General features: G+C 43.3%; 1 protein-coding gene across 5 annotated transcripts in view; it reads left to right on the top strand.

Annotated features, from left to right (window-relative positions):
- The window catches only part of gbf1 (golgi brefeldin A resistant guanine nucleotide exchange factor 1), a 139,193-nt gene that overhangs the window by 91,614 nt on the left and 31,483 nt on the right, over nucleotides 1-16,096 (top strand). For 3 of the 5 annotated variants that reach the window (XM_061790664.1, XM_061790663.1, XM_061790666.1), the window contains exons 9-20: nucleotides 7,426-7,573; nucleotides 8,261-8,481; nucleotides 8,569-8,728; nucleotides 9,000-9,211; nucleotides 9,910-10,008; nucleotides 10,128-10,322; nucleotides 10,409-10,601; nucleotides 10,768-10,905; nucleotides 10,983-11,071; nucleotides 11,173-11,375; nucleotides 11,531-11,654; nucleotides 15,938-16,063. In XM_061790664.1, coding sequence (XP_061646648.1) covers nucleotides 7,426-7,573; nucleotides 8,261-8,481; nucleotides 8,569-8,728; nucleotides 9,000-9,211; nucleotides 9,910-10,008; nucleotides 10,128-10,322; nucleotides 10,409-10,601; nucleotides 10,768-10,905; nucleotides 10,983-11,071; nucleotides 11,173-11,375; nucleotides 11,531-11,654; nucleotides 15,938-16,063 — 1,908 coding nt within the window. Of the gene's footprint in view, nucleotides 1-5,330; nucleotides 5,367-6,614; nucleotides 7,095-7,425; nucleotides 7,574-8,260; nucleotides 8,482-8,568; nucleotides 8,729-8,999; nucleotides 9,212-9,909; nucleotides 10,009-10,127; nucleotides 10,323-10,408; nucleotides 10,602-10,767; nucleotides 10,906-10,982; nucleotides 11,072-11,172; nucleotides 11,376-11,530; nucleotides 11,655-15,937; nucleotides 16,064-16,096 lie in introns of those variants that run through there. The other 2 variants (XM_061790668.1, XM_061790667.1) reach the window with 2 other exon arrangements.

Here is a 16,096-nt window from a genome sequence, read left to right as displayed (position 1 = left end):
GCCGCTGTAAGTGCCTTGGCTCAATAAAAGTCGACTGTTGACAATTACAGCTGAATGAGCTCGCTGTATGCATAAGGTTCACCCTGTAACTTCATCTTTGTTACTAGCAGCAGTGATATATGCTTCCAGTCAGGTTTATAAATATTAGGATATGAACACAATTGTTATCTTTTTGGGTCCAACACCACCACAGTGGATTTGAAATGTAACGAACAAGATGTGCTTGCTGCAGACTTTCAGGGTTAATTTGAGGGTTTTCCCATCCAAATCAGGCAAATGGTGTAGGAATTACAACAGTTTGTGTTTGTTTATCCCACTTATTCTGGCTAACCCGCTACATCATGCTAACATTGCGTATGCCTGAGTGAAGCAAAGTTTCAAGTTGTTAATCAGAAGACCTCAGTCAGTCACTAACTTCATAGCGATATCACTTTTGTGGTACTTCTTGAAAAAAGTTGTTGCTCGATGAACGTCACACGCCTCATGCGGCGTCCGATACCGAGCCGCCTCCGTCGGCGGGGTAAGGAGGGTCGTCGGCGCAGGCGCCAGGCTTCTTGCGAGGACTGCTACGGAGGACGGGATTTCTCGCTATGGAGCGGCCAAACCAAGAGACGAGAGAATAAAATGCTATCCTATCCTATTTTGCGTTGGAGAGAAAGACGCGTAAACACCATAGTAATCTTATTGCTTCTTCCCGTAGATCTCTTATAGATCTTTATGCTTCTCCCTGGTCTGTAGCTGTTCTCTCCAACGGAAGATCTCTTGGTCGCTGCATTGCTTGGAGGGCATGTCGCAGATGACGTGTCCACGCTGCCATCTTGGCTAACTTGCTACTGTGGTCTGGAGTGTACACACTCGCCACGTTGGTAAATGAGGAAGAAAAGAACAAAAAGAGTCGCGCATGTTATGAACCGAACGGACTACATACGGACCGAACCGAAACAATCGAACCGAACCGTTCCTTCCCTAGTAGGTGACCATCCAGAATTATTTTACTCGCTGAGTAATCCAAACAGTACTTCTTTGTCGTAAAAGCAAGACGGTGACAGTCCAATATGGTCAAAATGTGATCAGTATCATGCCACTAGCAATATCAAATGTGATCAGCAAAAAAGGACATCCTCTTTTACCCTCTGACAGTTCATCAACCAATTTTGGCAAGTGAACAGCTGATTTTCATACCTGTGCTGACATACCACCCCACACCATGTGGCTAGTATCCCTTTGACAAATTCATTCACAAAAAAGACACTCACTCCATCTTTACATTAGGTCATTCCATCAACAGCTTTTGTCGATAGATTTTTTTCACTCTACTTCTTCCCCCTACATGTAGTATAGGTCTTGTGTTTCGGACCGGTGAGCCAATTACTGCAAAAAGCTATATTTATACCTGTATGCGCCCCAAAGAGCTGGCATCTACATATTGCTATAACTTTTATCAATAATGCGGCCTAGGTGGAAGTCTGTGCTCCACTGGCATTTTAGTTATGCAGTATATGAACATCAAATCTAATGGTGGCCTAAGACTTTTGTACAAGTATAGTACTGTAGGTCTTTTTGTTTTGTTATTGTTTAAGTTGTTAGTTTGTTCATAATGGTCTTTAAATTCTTAAATCTTAAATTGGATTTGTTGAATACTGCAGAAACCCAAGAAAAAGTTTTTTTTTTCTGTTTTAGTAATGTACATTTATTGGTTTGCATGGTCTGCCTGTCTGTCCAGTCACACTACCCAGCTGGCTTGCATATTTTTGAATGGTTTAGGTCTATAGTTGATGTTTGTTCCAAACCCAGTGCTGCATTTAGAACCCCCATCTTTGTTACCATACGTGCGCCCGGAAGGTTTTCACTGCGCTTCTATTTTTCCCACATTTTATGTTAGAGCTATTCCAAAATTGAATTAATTATTTTTCCCCCTTCAAAATGTTTTATCTTTGTAAATGTATTAAACATAAAGCACTTAAAAATCATATTTACATTAGTATTCACAGCTTTTGCTCAATACTTAGATCCTCAAGTCTTTTTTTAATATGATGCCACAAGCTTGACACGCCTATCTTTGGGCAGTTTCGCAGTCATCTTGGTAGTACCTCTTAAGATCCATCACCTTGATTGAGGAGCGTCGAAGCACAGCCGTTTCCAGATCTCTCCTGACATGTTCTGTGGGATACAAGTCTGGGTGGGCTCGGGATGGGCCATTCAGGGACATTCACAAAGTTGTCCTGAAGCCACTCCTTTGATAGCTTGGCTGTGTGCTTAGGGTCGTTGTCCTGCTGAAAGATGAACGTTGCCCAAGTCTTAGGTTAGGAGCGCTCTGGAGCAGGTTTTACTCTAGGATGTCTCTTTACATTGCTGCAGGCATCGTTCCCTCAATCCTGACTAGTCTCCCAGTTGCTGCCACTGAAAAACATCCATCCTCCCAGCATGATGTTGGCACCACTATGCTTCACTGTAGGATGGTATTGGCCAGGTCAATGAGCAGTGCTTTGTTTCCTCCAAGCATGACATTTGGCATTCACCCCAAAGAGTTCAGTGCAGAAAACCTTGCCTCTCATTGTTTGAGAGTCCATATCGGTGTAATTGGTGGATGGCTGCTGAGATTGTTGTCCTTCTGGAAAGTTTTCCTCTTTCCACAGAGGCAGGCTGGGGCTCTGACAGTGTGACCATTGGATTCTTGGTCACCTCCCTGATTAAGGCCCTTCGACCTTGATTGCTCACTTTAGACAGGTGGCCAGCACTTGGAAGTTGTCCTGGTGGTTCTGAACTTCTTCAATTTACGGATGAAGGTGGCCACAGTGCTCATGGGGACCTTTTAATGCACAAAAATTTTCTGTTCTGTACCCATCCTAGATCTGTGCCTAAAGACACTCCTGTCTTGGAGGTCTACAGACATTTCCTTCGACTTCATTCATGGTTTGTGATCTGACATGCACGTTCACCTGATGGACCTTATATAGACGTGTTTAGCTCCAGATTATGTCCAATCAACTGAATTTACCTTAGGTGGACTCGTAATCAGAATCATCTTTATTGACCAAGTTGTCTTTGGTAGTTGGAGCAACTCTAGTACGACAACAAACAATAACTATGACAAAATAGACATTTAGGACATAAAAACAACTATGGAGACTCATTAAGCAATGTAAGGGTACCAGTAATGTGGTAATTAGGCTTTAGAAACATCCCAAGGATGATCATTGAAAACAGGATGCACTTTACCTCAAGTTTGAGCTCTTTGGCAAAGGCTGTGAATACTTGCAGATGTGATTTGCTTTTTGATTTTAATATTTCGTGGGGCAAAATAATATTTAGTCAGCCACCAATTGTGCAAGTTCTCCCACTTAAAAAGATGAGAGAGGCCTGTAATTTTCATCATAGCTATACCTCACCAATGAGAGACAAAATGAGGAAAATAATTCCAGAAAATCACAGTCTGATTTTTAAAGAATTTATTAGCAAATTATGGTGGTCAATAACAAAAGTTCATCTCAATACTTTGTTATATACCCTTTGTTGGCAATGACAGAGGTCAAACGTTTTCTGTAAGTCTTCACAAGGTTTTCACACACTGTTGCTGGTATTTTGGCCCATTCCTCCATGCAGATCTCCTCTAGAGCAGTGATGTTTTGGGGCTGTCGCTGGGCAACTCAGACTTTCAACTCCCTGCGATGATTTTCTATGGGGTTGAGCTCTAGAGACTGGCTAGGCCACTCCAGGACCTTTAATGCTTCTTACAAAGCCAGTCCTTCGTTGCCCGGGCGGTGTGTTGGGATTATTGTCATGCTGAAAGACCCAGCCATGTTTCAAGGAGGTTTTCACTCAAAATCTCAGGATACATGGCTCCATTCATTCTTTCCTTTACACAGATCAGTCGTCCTGGTCCCTTTGCAGAAAAACAGCCCCAAAGCATGATGTTTCCACCCCCATGCTTCACAGTAGGTATGGTTTTCTTTTGATGCAACTCAACGTTCTTTCTCCTCCAAACACGGCAAGTTGAGTTTTTACCAAAAAGTTCTATTTTGGTTTCATCTGACCATATGACATTCTCCTAATCCTCTTCAGGATCATCCAAATGCTCTCTGGCAAACTTCAGACAGGCCTGGACATGTAGTGGTGGACATGTCTGGCACTGCAGGATTTGAGTCCCTGGCGGCATAGTGTGTTACTGATTGTAGCTTTTGTTACTTTGGTCCCAGCTCTCTGCAGGTCATTCACTAGGTCCTCCTGTGTGGTTCTGGGATTTTTGCTCACCGTTTTTGTGACCATTTTGACCCCACGGGGTGAGATCTTGCGTGGAGCCCCAGATCGAGGCAGATTATCAGTGGTCTTGTATGTTTCCTTTGACAGCTCATTGGTTTTGGCCATAGTGGAGTTTGGAGTGGGACTGTTTGAGGTTTTGTACTGATAACGAGTTCAAAACAGGTGCCATTAATACAGGTAACGAGTAGAGGACAAAGGAGCGTCTTAAAGAAGTTACAGGTCTGTGAGAGCCAGAAATCTTGCTTGTTTGTAGGTGACCAAAATGCTTATTTTTCACAATAATTTGGTAATAAATTCTTTAAAAATCAGACTGTGATTTTTCTCATTTTGTCTCTCATAGGTGAGGTATACTGATGATGTAAATTAAAGGCCTCTATCATCTTTTTACATGGGAGAACTTGCACAATTGGTGGCTGACTAAATACTTTTTTGCCCCACTGTATTTGTCATGAAACAAATATATATTTAGGGTTGTCCTTATGAGGTGTCGTCGTCGTCTTCTTCTTTCGGCTTGTCTCGTGAAGGGTCGCCACAGTGTGTCATCCTTTTCCATCTAAGCCAATCTCCTGCATCCTCCTCTCTAACACCAACTGCCCTCATGTGTTCCCTCACTACATCCATCAACCTTCTCTTTGGTCTTCCTCTCGCTCTCTTGCCTGGCAGCTCCATCCTCATCACCCTTCTACCAATATACTCTCTCTCTCCTCTGGACGTGTCCAAACCATCGAAGTCTGCTCTCTCTAACTTTTTCTCCAAAACATCTAACCTTGGCCGTCCCTCTGATGAGCTCATTTCTAATTTATCCAACCTGGTTACTCCTAGAGAGAACTTCATTTCCGCCAACTCCAGCTCTGCTACCTTTTGTCTCCTAATGGGGCGTTATGTGTAGAGGAAAAACATTTCATCAATTTTGGAATAAGGCTCTAACATAACTAAAAGTTCATAGTGACCCACTGAATATTTTCCGTATGAACTGTACATAAATACATGTACCTGCATGTGTTTTGTGTTGGTCCCACTGTTTCCTATCACTAATCATGGACACCTGCCTACTCCCCTTCTCTTCTGAGGCTTACACTATCTTATGGAAAAACAAACGTGTGCAGGTAAGAAAGATGACCTTAAATATTAAGGCTGGATATTCTCTCTCCCTAAAACATTTTCTATCTCCATTTTAAAACTTACTCCAATTTATTTCCTATAGTTATGCTGGAGCAGACAACACTTGCTGGTGTATTTTACTAACTGAACATAGATCTTAATTTGTCTCTGTGTTAATTACTTGATAGCATATGACCTGTGCGATAGTTTGGATTATCCATATGTGAAACTCTTGGTTTTTGTTCATCCCCAAATTAGAGTGGCTGGGTTTATATGCTACACCAGTCATCTCTGATCTCTCAATGGGACGGTTTGATCACGAGTTGCTCCTCTGTCCTGCCAAAGTATCCTTGAGCAAGGTACCGAACACCCATTTGCCCCTGATGTTGTGTCATCAGCGTAAGCAATTTATGGCACCACTGTCATTAATTGTAATCAGAATTAGTGAATGAGCTGTGACATTGTAAAATCACTCAAAATGTGCAATACATAGTAAACCAAGCTCTTTCACCATTATGCTTTTTCTAAGATCGCACACTACCATGCCAACATTTTAAATATTTACATTGGTTTTTTTTAATCTGTTTGTAGTCACTTGAATATATGTTAAATAATTTCTGTGGCCACCTTTTAAAATTATATTTGTCTGTTAAGGAGCAACTTTTTTTGTTTTACCTTTGCCAGTATTAGAGCAGTAGGTTTTCAGCTGACTATGCAAATAAAGCCTGATAATTATTTATCATAGTAATAATAGAACTGTTGTTTTCAAACAAGACAATGAGTATCTGACGCTCTCAGTGCGCGCTGAGAGTGCAGTCTTCAGAAGGGCAGAGAGCATTCCATTTTCTATGAACTTACGAACGAGTGTGTTGGCCAGGGATTCGTCAAGGAATCCAGCATATTGAATGTTTCACTTCTGTCTGTAAACATCTAGTCCTGCCTGACGCTCCCACCTCCATGTCTCCTCAGTCAGAGTGGCGAGTGTGGCGCTCTGAATAATCAAATGGCACACTCCAACAGTGCTCTGAGTTTCCGGCCATTCCAGAGTGTAGAGAGAGCGCTTGGAGTGAATTTCCGACCATACCAAATGATGCAAGTACATAATTCACGTGACTGGATACATACGTGTTGTAGTTGATATCGTTGTTTTTCCATCCATCCATGGATGCCAGGCCTAACTGGCTTCCTCCCTTGCAATACCAGGTGATGTTCAATTGAAAGCTCTGCTGGTGTCTTCATCCCAGTTTCCCAGGACATGGCTGCGAGGCGGATGATACAACCACAAATGTAATAATTGAGCCTTGGGTGTCCTGGTGCCAAGGGCACATATGGACACCCTTATGCTTGAACATGGTGTTTGTCATGGACAGTCCACGACAAGCACGGAGATCCACTAACAAAACACTGCCAGGGTTCAAATCAGGGGTGCTGTTCTTCTCAGTCGCACCCTTCCAGGCCATTGGCAAACCGACCATGAGTCCCATAGCAGAACAAGGGAGTACGCAGCAGGAGCACAAAACAACTGTCCCCCCTCCCGATGACGGAGAGCGGGTACCTTATCGCCCACCAGGGTGAACGCCAATACTGGGTGCGCACAAAACCTCGGGCTTGTCGTGATGCCCCACGTTCCTTGAGCCAGCATCTGTAGACAAGTATTGGCCTGAAAGGGTCCCCACCTTCATCCATCGCCCAGCTCACACTGCACCTGAGTCCCTTGGCCCCCCGCAAGATTGGTGAGCCCATGGGAAGAGTGACCCACCTTGCTTCTTCTGGCTCTTTGAGCCCTACCCCAAGGGTTCGTTCCATCCAATGTCCCTGGATCTGGGCAAGGGAAAGAATTCCCTGTTTTCTTGACTATTGCTCACATCAGTAATCTAGCTACTTTGTAGAGCAGATGCTAAGATGTGATATAATACAGTAGAATAGCATGCAAAGAGTTATGACTCATATTACACTAAGCTTCTTGTATTATCTAGACCTTTCATTTTCTTGATTGATTGTTTTCAATCATTCAAATATTTTGGGAGAACCCTCACTGAATAAGGTGCATTTTTTTCCCTTCAGTTGAAGATGCGTGCAGGTGGAATGAATGAGTCATCCAAATGGAAAAAGCAGAAACGTTCACCAAAGCCAACTCGCCACATGGTGCAAAGTTCCTCTGGACAGATGGACCCTGCCCAGTCTACCAACCTCAGTAGTACCAACCTATCTGGTAAGCGGCACATATAATAATCGTGTACGTGGTACTTCCAAAATAATGTCTTTCTATTCTAAAAGCACTCATGTTATCATGCTTAGAATGTAAGCATGCCCTGTGTGATATTGCACTGTAGATATGAAAAACTTTTTTTTTTTTTTATCACGAGTAGCTATTTTTTTGAAGTCAGAACATATGAAAAGCTATAAATCCATTTTAAATATTTCACCCAGACTTGATAAATGATTTGATTTGATCATCATGTTGTACCAATTCATTGCTCAAAAATGATTGGCAAATCACAGAACAATGTTGTTGGTTATAAAATGTGTTTTGAGAAAATGTAGTGGATTTCCTTCAATACTAACATTGGATTGATTTCTTTCCAAAACGTGATCAAAACGCAATGCATCATGGGAATATTGAAGTGACTTACATAGCATTTAACTTAAACTCAAGGCACTCTAATATATAGCAGGCTCATTTTACAATTATCTAAAGTAAACTATATATTAGCAAGCAAATCTGGTCCCAACATAAAAGTGTCAAGTGAGTTTGTTTAAAACATTTTCTAAAGGACAGAGCTCAATCTCCCAACGGCCCAATGTTACCTAATAGTACTGCGCTAGCCTCCAAAGTAATCTCATCAACTCTTCCTAGTCTGTTACCTTTCCCTTGAGCTGTTCTTGTCCCCCTGTTTAGGTGGAGTTGTCGTAATGGAGCAAAGGTGTTCACTACCCGCCTCAGACAGTGCTGGCTCTTCTATTTCCAGTCCCACAACCACAGACAGTGGCCTAGAGTCCTGCTCCAAAACCACTTCTCGGGAAGACCTCTCCGACCTGGATCAGTGTAGCTTGTTTGCAGCTACACCTGTCAATGCCAACACACTCCTAGACACAAATCCTGGCTCTCCAAATGCACAGGTGGGTCTGAAGGTATTTTGTCTTTATAGCTAATACATGAATGCCATGATAAGGATGTAACGTATGTCCTTTTTTATTTTAATCAAGTCTGACGTTAGACCGGCTCAATCAACATCAGTAGAGTCAATCCCAGAGGTTCTTGAGGAAAAAGACTTGATTGCAGAACAGTCAGGGAGCACCTCTATCCATGACATGGACTACGTCAATCCCCGAGGTGTCCGTTTCACACAGTCCACACAAAGAGATGGTAAGAATAGTCATTATAATATTATAAGTGTACAAAATGTTTGCATTCCATCACTGTACCTGGAAAAAAGATTTCCCCTAAATAACTATTGGTTATAGAACATACCTCTACCATTTTTTTTTAAATGATCCAATTTTATAATCCTTGAGCTTCAAAAGTTGTGTACACCAAAAATTCCATCTGAAAAGATGCACTATTGACGTTTCATTATATACAGCATACACTCACCTCCTTAACAACCATTCATCATCCCTTTTTGTCTTCTTTCTAGGTGCATCCCTCATCCCCTATGGTCTGCCATGTCTCCGGGAGCTCTTCCGGTTCCTAATCTCATTGACCAACCCCCATGACCGCCACAACACTGATGCGATGATGCACATGGGCCTGCAACTGCTGAGTGTGGCTCTGGAGTCTGCAGACTTTGTCAACTACCTATCTTTGCTAGGACTGATTAAAGATGAGCTTTGTAGGCATCTTTTCCAGGTAAGGTACAGTAGCATCATCACCTAAAAAAAATAATTCCAAGAAAAATCATTTTAAAATTTATTCCACCTTTAATGGAACCTAAAACATACAACTCAACCCAAAAACAAACCTTTTAACTGAAAAAAAAAATAAAAATAAAAACTTAAGAATAACCTGGTTGTGCTATTAGTAGCACATCTTGATGTGGCTCACTCCTCTTTGCAAAAACACTCGAAATCTAACAGATTGCGAGAGCATCTGCTGTGCACAAACAGTTTCATATCACCCCATAGATGTTCAAACCGATTCAGGTCTGGATTCTGGGTGGACCATTCCCAAACCTGTATCATCTTCTGGCGGTCTGAACACAGTGATCTGCTCTGCATGAACAGCAAAGTGAAAAGAATATTCAATTCAATACATGAAAATATAGTTTAATGTGCTTTTGCAATTGGAAAAGGTGTGTGTTTAATTTGTGAACTATTTTCATTAATTCCTAACAACATGGAGATAAAAGCATAATGGCTTTGGAAAGTTTTTCACTCTTAAATGAGTTTAGCAAATGGCTACAATATAACAAAGAGTGAAATATTTAAGTGGGTCTGAATACTTTCCGTACCCACTGTATTTGTGTCTGTGTATATATATTTATTTATATATGTATGTATTTATGTATACATGTATTTTTGCGATTTCTATTTATAATTTTTTTGTAGCTGCTGAGCATGGACCGTCTGAACCTCTATGCTTCGTCGTTACGAGTGTGTTTCCTACTATTTGAAAGCATGAGAGTGCATCTTAAATTTCAGCTGGAGGTAATGTTTTATTTGTCAGCATTATTTTGTTTATCAGTAATGTACAATCATCCTAATGGAAACTGATTAATATTAAAAATTTACCTATTAATCGTCACAAAATATGCTAAACCTCACAGATGTACCTTAAGAAACTGATGGACATAATCACATCCGAGAATATGAAGATGCCCTATGAAATGAAGGAAATGGCTCTGGAGGCATTGGTACAGCTGTGGAGGATCCCCAGCTTTGTTACTGAGCTGTACATCAACTATGATTGTGACTTCTACTGCTCTAATCTATTTGAAGACCTCACCAAGCTGCTGTCTAAGGTAGCCCCCCCCCCCCCTTGTAGGGGAAACAATGATACACTTAATGATGAATGAATTTTAATTACATATGTTTTTTTATTCCACAGAATGCATTCCCTGTGTCCGGACAGCTCTACACAACTCACCTTCTGTCACTGGAAGCTCTACTAACTGTCATTGACAGCACTGAGGCCCACTGCCAAGCCAAAGTGCTAGACAACACCGCTTGCCAAGGCCATTCAGAAAAACTGCCACTGGAGGAAGTAACATTAATAAAAAATGGAACAGATGCTACAACTGGTAAAGAATTATATTTCTTTTTTTTTTTTTAACCTAGCTTACTTTTTGGGGATATGATTCATCTCTATATTATATTTGCATCATCATATCAATATTTGGTAATGTCCTTTACTTTTTTGATATGTGCACATTGAGCGATCAAGATTTTTAAACTGCTCATTTTCAGATCTTATTCAAGATGGCAGTATCAATGGTTTGAGTTTTCCACTAGCGGACCGTGGTCCAGGATGCCCACCAACTAGTGGAAATCTGATGGCAGAAAAGATGAAACTGTGTCGACAGGATCAAAGAGAGAGTGACGCTAGTAAGGCTAGACTTTCATGACGCAAAAACCAGTACATGTAAACTAAAAGTACATTTTATTTCCATCATTTCTTCCAGCTGAGAAGACAACCATGAAAAAACCTCAACGTTTCTCTTCAAGTCTACCTGATTCCCAAGAGTTGTTCGAAATAAGGACAAAGAAAAAGGTATAATATACACAAACACACATACATTCACACGTTAACAGTTGTTTGGAACACAGTAGAGTGCAAATGTAATTGAGTCATTGATTTTGCCTTGTTCATAGCTTCTGATCACAGGGACAGAGCAATTTAATCTGAAACCAAAGAAGGGAATTCAGTTCCTTCAGGAAAAAGGGCTTCTCAGTAATCCAATGGATAACAACCAAGTGGCCCAATGGCTCCGAGAGAATCCCAGATTGGACAAAAAGATGATCGGGGAATTTGTCAGTGATCGCAATAATATGGAGCTCCTAGACAGCTTTGTCAAGTAAGATGTTCAAAAAACACTGAAGAATTTGCAGTTGAGAGAATTGTTCATTGCCATCTTTAAGTATGTTGTGATTTGGTGGTATTTCACTTTTAAAACATTTTTTTTTTCTTTTTGAGTCTTGAACGTCTTTATAAATATGAACCGTGTTGCAGCACGTTCACCTTCCAGGGACTTCGTATTGATGAGGCCTTGAGGCTTTACCTTGAGGCCTTCAGGTTACCAGGAGAGGCTCCTGTCATCCAAAGACTTCTGGAAACATTTACAGACAACTGGCATGTAAGGCATAGTTTATGTATTTATCACTTTGCATCAGTTTAAACAGGGGTGGCCAACATTTTATCATTTGTAAGCTACTCTTTTCCTAGTGAAATTACCAGAGAGCTACTCATGTTTAGTGCCATTTATTAATTTGCATACAGTCAAAAATGCTAATAGAAGACTTATAGTGTGACTTATAGTGTGTAAAATAACTTTCCCCAATCAAAATCGTCAATACTGTATCAAAAAAAGGTATTTGTAAAAATAAATATTCCTGATTAAAAACTCAATATTCATCAAAAACATATACTTGCTGCATCCTGACCATTTTCAAACATCAAATCTTTGTGGGTTTAATAAATAGAGACTATTCTTTTACTTACTCTTTTCGGAAGCTGCTTCCTACGCGAAAGCCGCAGGAGAAGTAGTCCTTGGTGAAATGCGGTTTCACGCTGCCACAGATCAGACACACATCTGTTGCTGACGTTTGTGAAACAAAAGTCCCTTTCTCCCTCTTTGAGGAGATATACCGTCGGTACGGAAATAATTCAGACCTTTAAATATTTCACTCTTTGTTATATTGCAGCCATTTGCTAAAATAATTTTTTCCTCATTAATATACACACCACACCCCATATTGACAGAAAAAACTGAATTGTTGGAATTTTTGCAGATTTATTAAAAAATAAAAACTGAAATATCACATAGCCATAAGTATTCAGACCCTTAGCTCAGTATTTACAACCCCAAGTTGGGACGTTGTGTTAAACAAATAAAAACAGAATACAATGATTTGCAAATCATGGGAGGAGTTCGGTGAGGCCATGGACAAAGACTACCGGACGGTTTCGAGGAAATTGTGGTCCACAATCCGGCGTCTCAGGAGGGTTAAGCAGTGCACCATCAGCACTGTGTATAGTGGGGATGGGGCGCTGCTGACCTCGACTCGGTGGGGAGAATACTTCGAAGACCTCCTCAATTCCACCGACACGCCATCCGATGAGGAAGCAGAGTCTGGGTTCTCTGAGGCGGGCTCTCCTATCTCTGGGGTTGAGGTCACCAAGGTGGTTAAAAAGCTCCTTGGTGGCAAGGCCCCGGGGGTGGATGAGATTCGCCCTGAGTTCCTAAAGGCTGTGGATGTTGTGGGGCTGTCCTGGTTGACACGCCTCTGCAACATCGCATGGACATCGGGGACAGTGCCTCTGAATTGGCAGACTGGGGTGCTGGTCCCCCTTTTTAAGAAGGGGGACCGGAGGGTGTGTTCCAACTACAGGGGGATCACACTCCTCAGCCTCCCTGGTAAGGTCGATTCAGGGGTGCTCAAGAGGAGTGTTCATCGGGAAGTCAAATCTCAGATTCAGGAGGAGCAGTTTGGTTTTCGTCCTGGCAGTGGACCAGCTCCTCGGCTGGGTCCTTGAGGGTGCATGGGAGTTCGCCCACCCAGTCTAGATGTGTTTTGTGGACTTGGAGAAGGCATTCGACCGTGTACCTCGGGGAGTCCTGCGGGGGGTGCTTCGGGGGTATGGGGTACCGATCACCCTGATACAGGCTTTCGGTCCCTGTACAACCGGAGTCAGGGTTTGGTCCGCATATCCGGCAGTAAGTCGGACTCGTTTCTGGTGAGGGTTGGACTCCGCCAAGGCTGCTCTTTGTCACCGATTCTGTTCATAACTTTTATGGACAGAATTTCAAGGCGCAGTCGAGGCATAGAGTGGCCTCAGTATTGCATCTCTGCTTTTTGCAGATGATGTGGTTCTGTTGGCTTCATCAAGCCGTGATCTCCAACTCTCACTGGAGCAGTTCTGGGATAAGAATCAGAACCTCCAAATCTGAGACCATGGTCCTCTGTTGAAAAGCGTGGCGTGCCCTCTCCAGGTCGGGGATGAGATCCTGCCCCAAGTGGAGGAGTTCAAGTATCTCGGGGTTTTGTTCACGAGTGAGGAAAAGAATGGAACAGGAGATCGACAGGCTGATCGGTGCAGCGTCTGCAGTGATGCGGACTTTGTATCGGTCCGTTGTGGGAAAGAAGGAGCTCAGCCGAAAGGCGAAGCTCTCGATTTACCGGTCGTTCTACGTTCCTACCCTCACCTATGGTCACGAGCTGTGGGTCGTGACCTAAAGAACAAGATCCCGGTTACAAGCGGCCGAAATTAGTTTCCTCCGCAGGGTGTCCGGGCTCTCCCTTAGAGATAGGGTGAGAAGCTCGGTCATCCGGGAGGATCTCAGAGTAGAGCCGCTGCTCCTCTACATCGAGAGGAGCCAGATGAGGTGGCTGGGGCTTCTGATTCGGATGCCTCCATGGTGAGGTGTTCCGGGGACGTCCCACTGGGAGGAGACCCCGGGGACGACCCAGGACACGGTGGAGAGACTACGTCTTTCGGCTGGCCTGGGAACACTTCGGGATCCCCCGGAAGAGCTGGATGAACTCGGACTTGCGGCCACATGTCTTGAACATTCGGGTGAAGACAGGGGACCTGGCGGTGAGTTGGTTCCAATGGTGGGGGAAGATGCAAGTCCGACCTGACAGACCCAAACCCATAACCTGAGGCTTCGATGGGAACGTCTGGCAGAGTCCCCTGTCAGAAGGAGCTTCAACTCCCACCTCCGACAGAACTTTGCCCACGTTCCGGGGGAGGCGGCGGGGACATTGAGTCTGAGTGGACCATGTTCCGCGCCTCCATTGTTGAGATGGTCGACCGGAACTGTGGCAGTAAAGTGGTTGGTGCATGTTGTGGCGGCAATCCCTGAACCGGTTGTGGACACCAGGGATACCGTCAAGCTGAAGGAGTCCTATCGGGCCTTTTAGTCTGTTTGGCCTTATATGTACCGCTGGCCATTCAGAATGCAGCTTTGGTGGTCGCTTAAGCAAAAACTCGGGTCTGGGAGGAGTTTGGTGAGGCCCTGGAGAGCAACTTGCGGATGGCTTTAAGGAAATTCTGGTTCACCATCCGGCGTCTGAGGAGGGGGAAGCAGTGCACCATCAACACTGTGTAAGGTGGGGATGGGGACCTCAACTCCAGATGTTGTGAGGCGGTGGGCCGAATACTTGTATCGGTCTGTCGTGGTGAAAAAGGTTTATCTACGCTCCAAACCTCACCTATGGTCATGAGCTGTGGGTCTTGACCGAAACATCATCATCACGGATACAAGCGGCCGAAATGAGTTTCCTCCCTGGGATGTCAGGGCTCCCCATTAGAGACAAGGTGTGAAGTCCGGTCATCCGGGAGGAGCTCAGAGCCGAGTCGTTGCTTCTCCGCATCGAGACGAGCCAGATGAGGTGGCTCGGGCATCTGGTTAGGATGCCCCATGAACGCCTCCCTGGTGAGGTGTTCTGGGCACCTCCCACTGGGAGGAGGCCCTGGGGATGACCCAGGACAAGCTGGAGAGACTCTCTCTCGGCTGGGAATGCCTCGGGATCTCCCGGAAGAGCTGGATGAACTGGCTGGGGAGAGGGAATGCTGGGCCTCCCTGCTCAAGCTGCTGGCCCTGCGACTTGACCTCAGATGAATGGTAGAAAATGGATGTATTGATAAAAAAAGAAAAATTTCCTAGCAATTGAGTGCATTTTGCAGACACAATCTTGGTTGTGCCCGGTTCGTAGATTAGCTTCCACATCCATTTGCAGGCGCAATCAAGTTTGCGTCTGTTTTTGCAAGCGCAACCCTTAAGTAAATCAGGCCCTTAAACTTTAGCTTGGTCATTGCTGATATTGGCACCGTCATGCAAACATAACACAACCTAAATTCAACCTACATTCTCTTCACAGACATCTGCCTATTTTTTTCTGTTGGCACCCAACAAGGCCAACATTGTGAAACATAACCTTTTCCATTATCAGGTCATTTCAACTGGTATAAAGTTGGTGGGGATGGTGACAACATAAGTCAAGACCTGTCACATGATTAACCTTCCATATTCTAGTTGTTGGATGACATCAGTTTTAAAAACAGTGTGTCCCTTTCAAACATGCAGGGATACACGAGGGAAAAAGACCTACCGGTACTCTATTGCTAGAACATTTTTCTTCCCAAAATAGCAAGAGAAGCCATGTGACCTGGAAACTATTCCTAGTAGTGACCTTTTCTTGGATTGAACACTTAATACAAAAATAGTCATCATAAACGCAGTCAATGGGTAATTATAGGGAATGACTCAGTGTGAATGGGGTTTTCACTCTATTGGCTATACATTAGTTATATCAGGCGACTTACCTGTGGAGAAAATTTTGCATGTCATTTATCACTACATTCATCATTTGATTTTAAGTCAGATATTACAAATAATCTTGACTGTTTTTACAGAAAGTAAACGGCTCTCCCTTCCTGACCAATGATGCAGGATTTGCTTTGGCCTACGCTGTTATCATGTTGAACACTGACCAGCATAACCACAATGTACGGAAGCAGAATATCCCAATGACTGTAGAGGTTAGTACTCACTCACTCACTCACTCACTCACT

Source organism: Phyllopteryx taeniolatus, chromosome 11 (genome assembly GCF_024500385.1).
Source record: "Phyllopteryx taeniolatus isolate TA_2022b chromosome 11, UOR_Ptae_1.2, whole genome shotgun sequence".
In the NCBI taxonomy this organism is placed as follows: Eukaryota; Metazoa; Chordata; class Actinopteri; order Syngnathiformes; family Syngnathidae; genus Phyllopteryx; species Phyllopteryx taeniolatus.
Note: the sequence above shows the minus strand (reverse complement) of the source record. Positions and strands in the feature narration are given on the sequence as shown.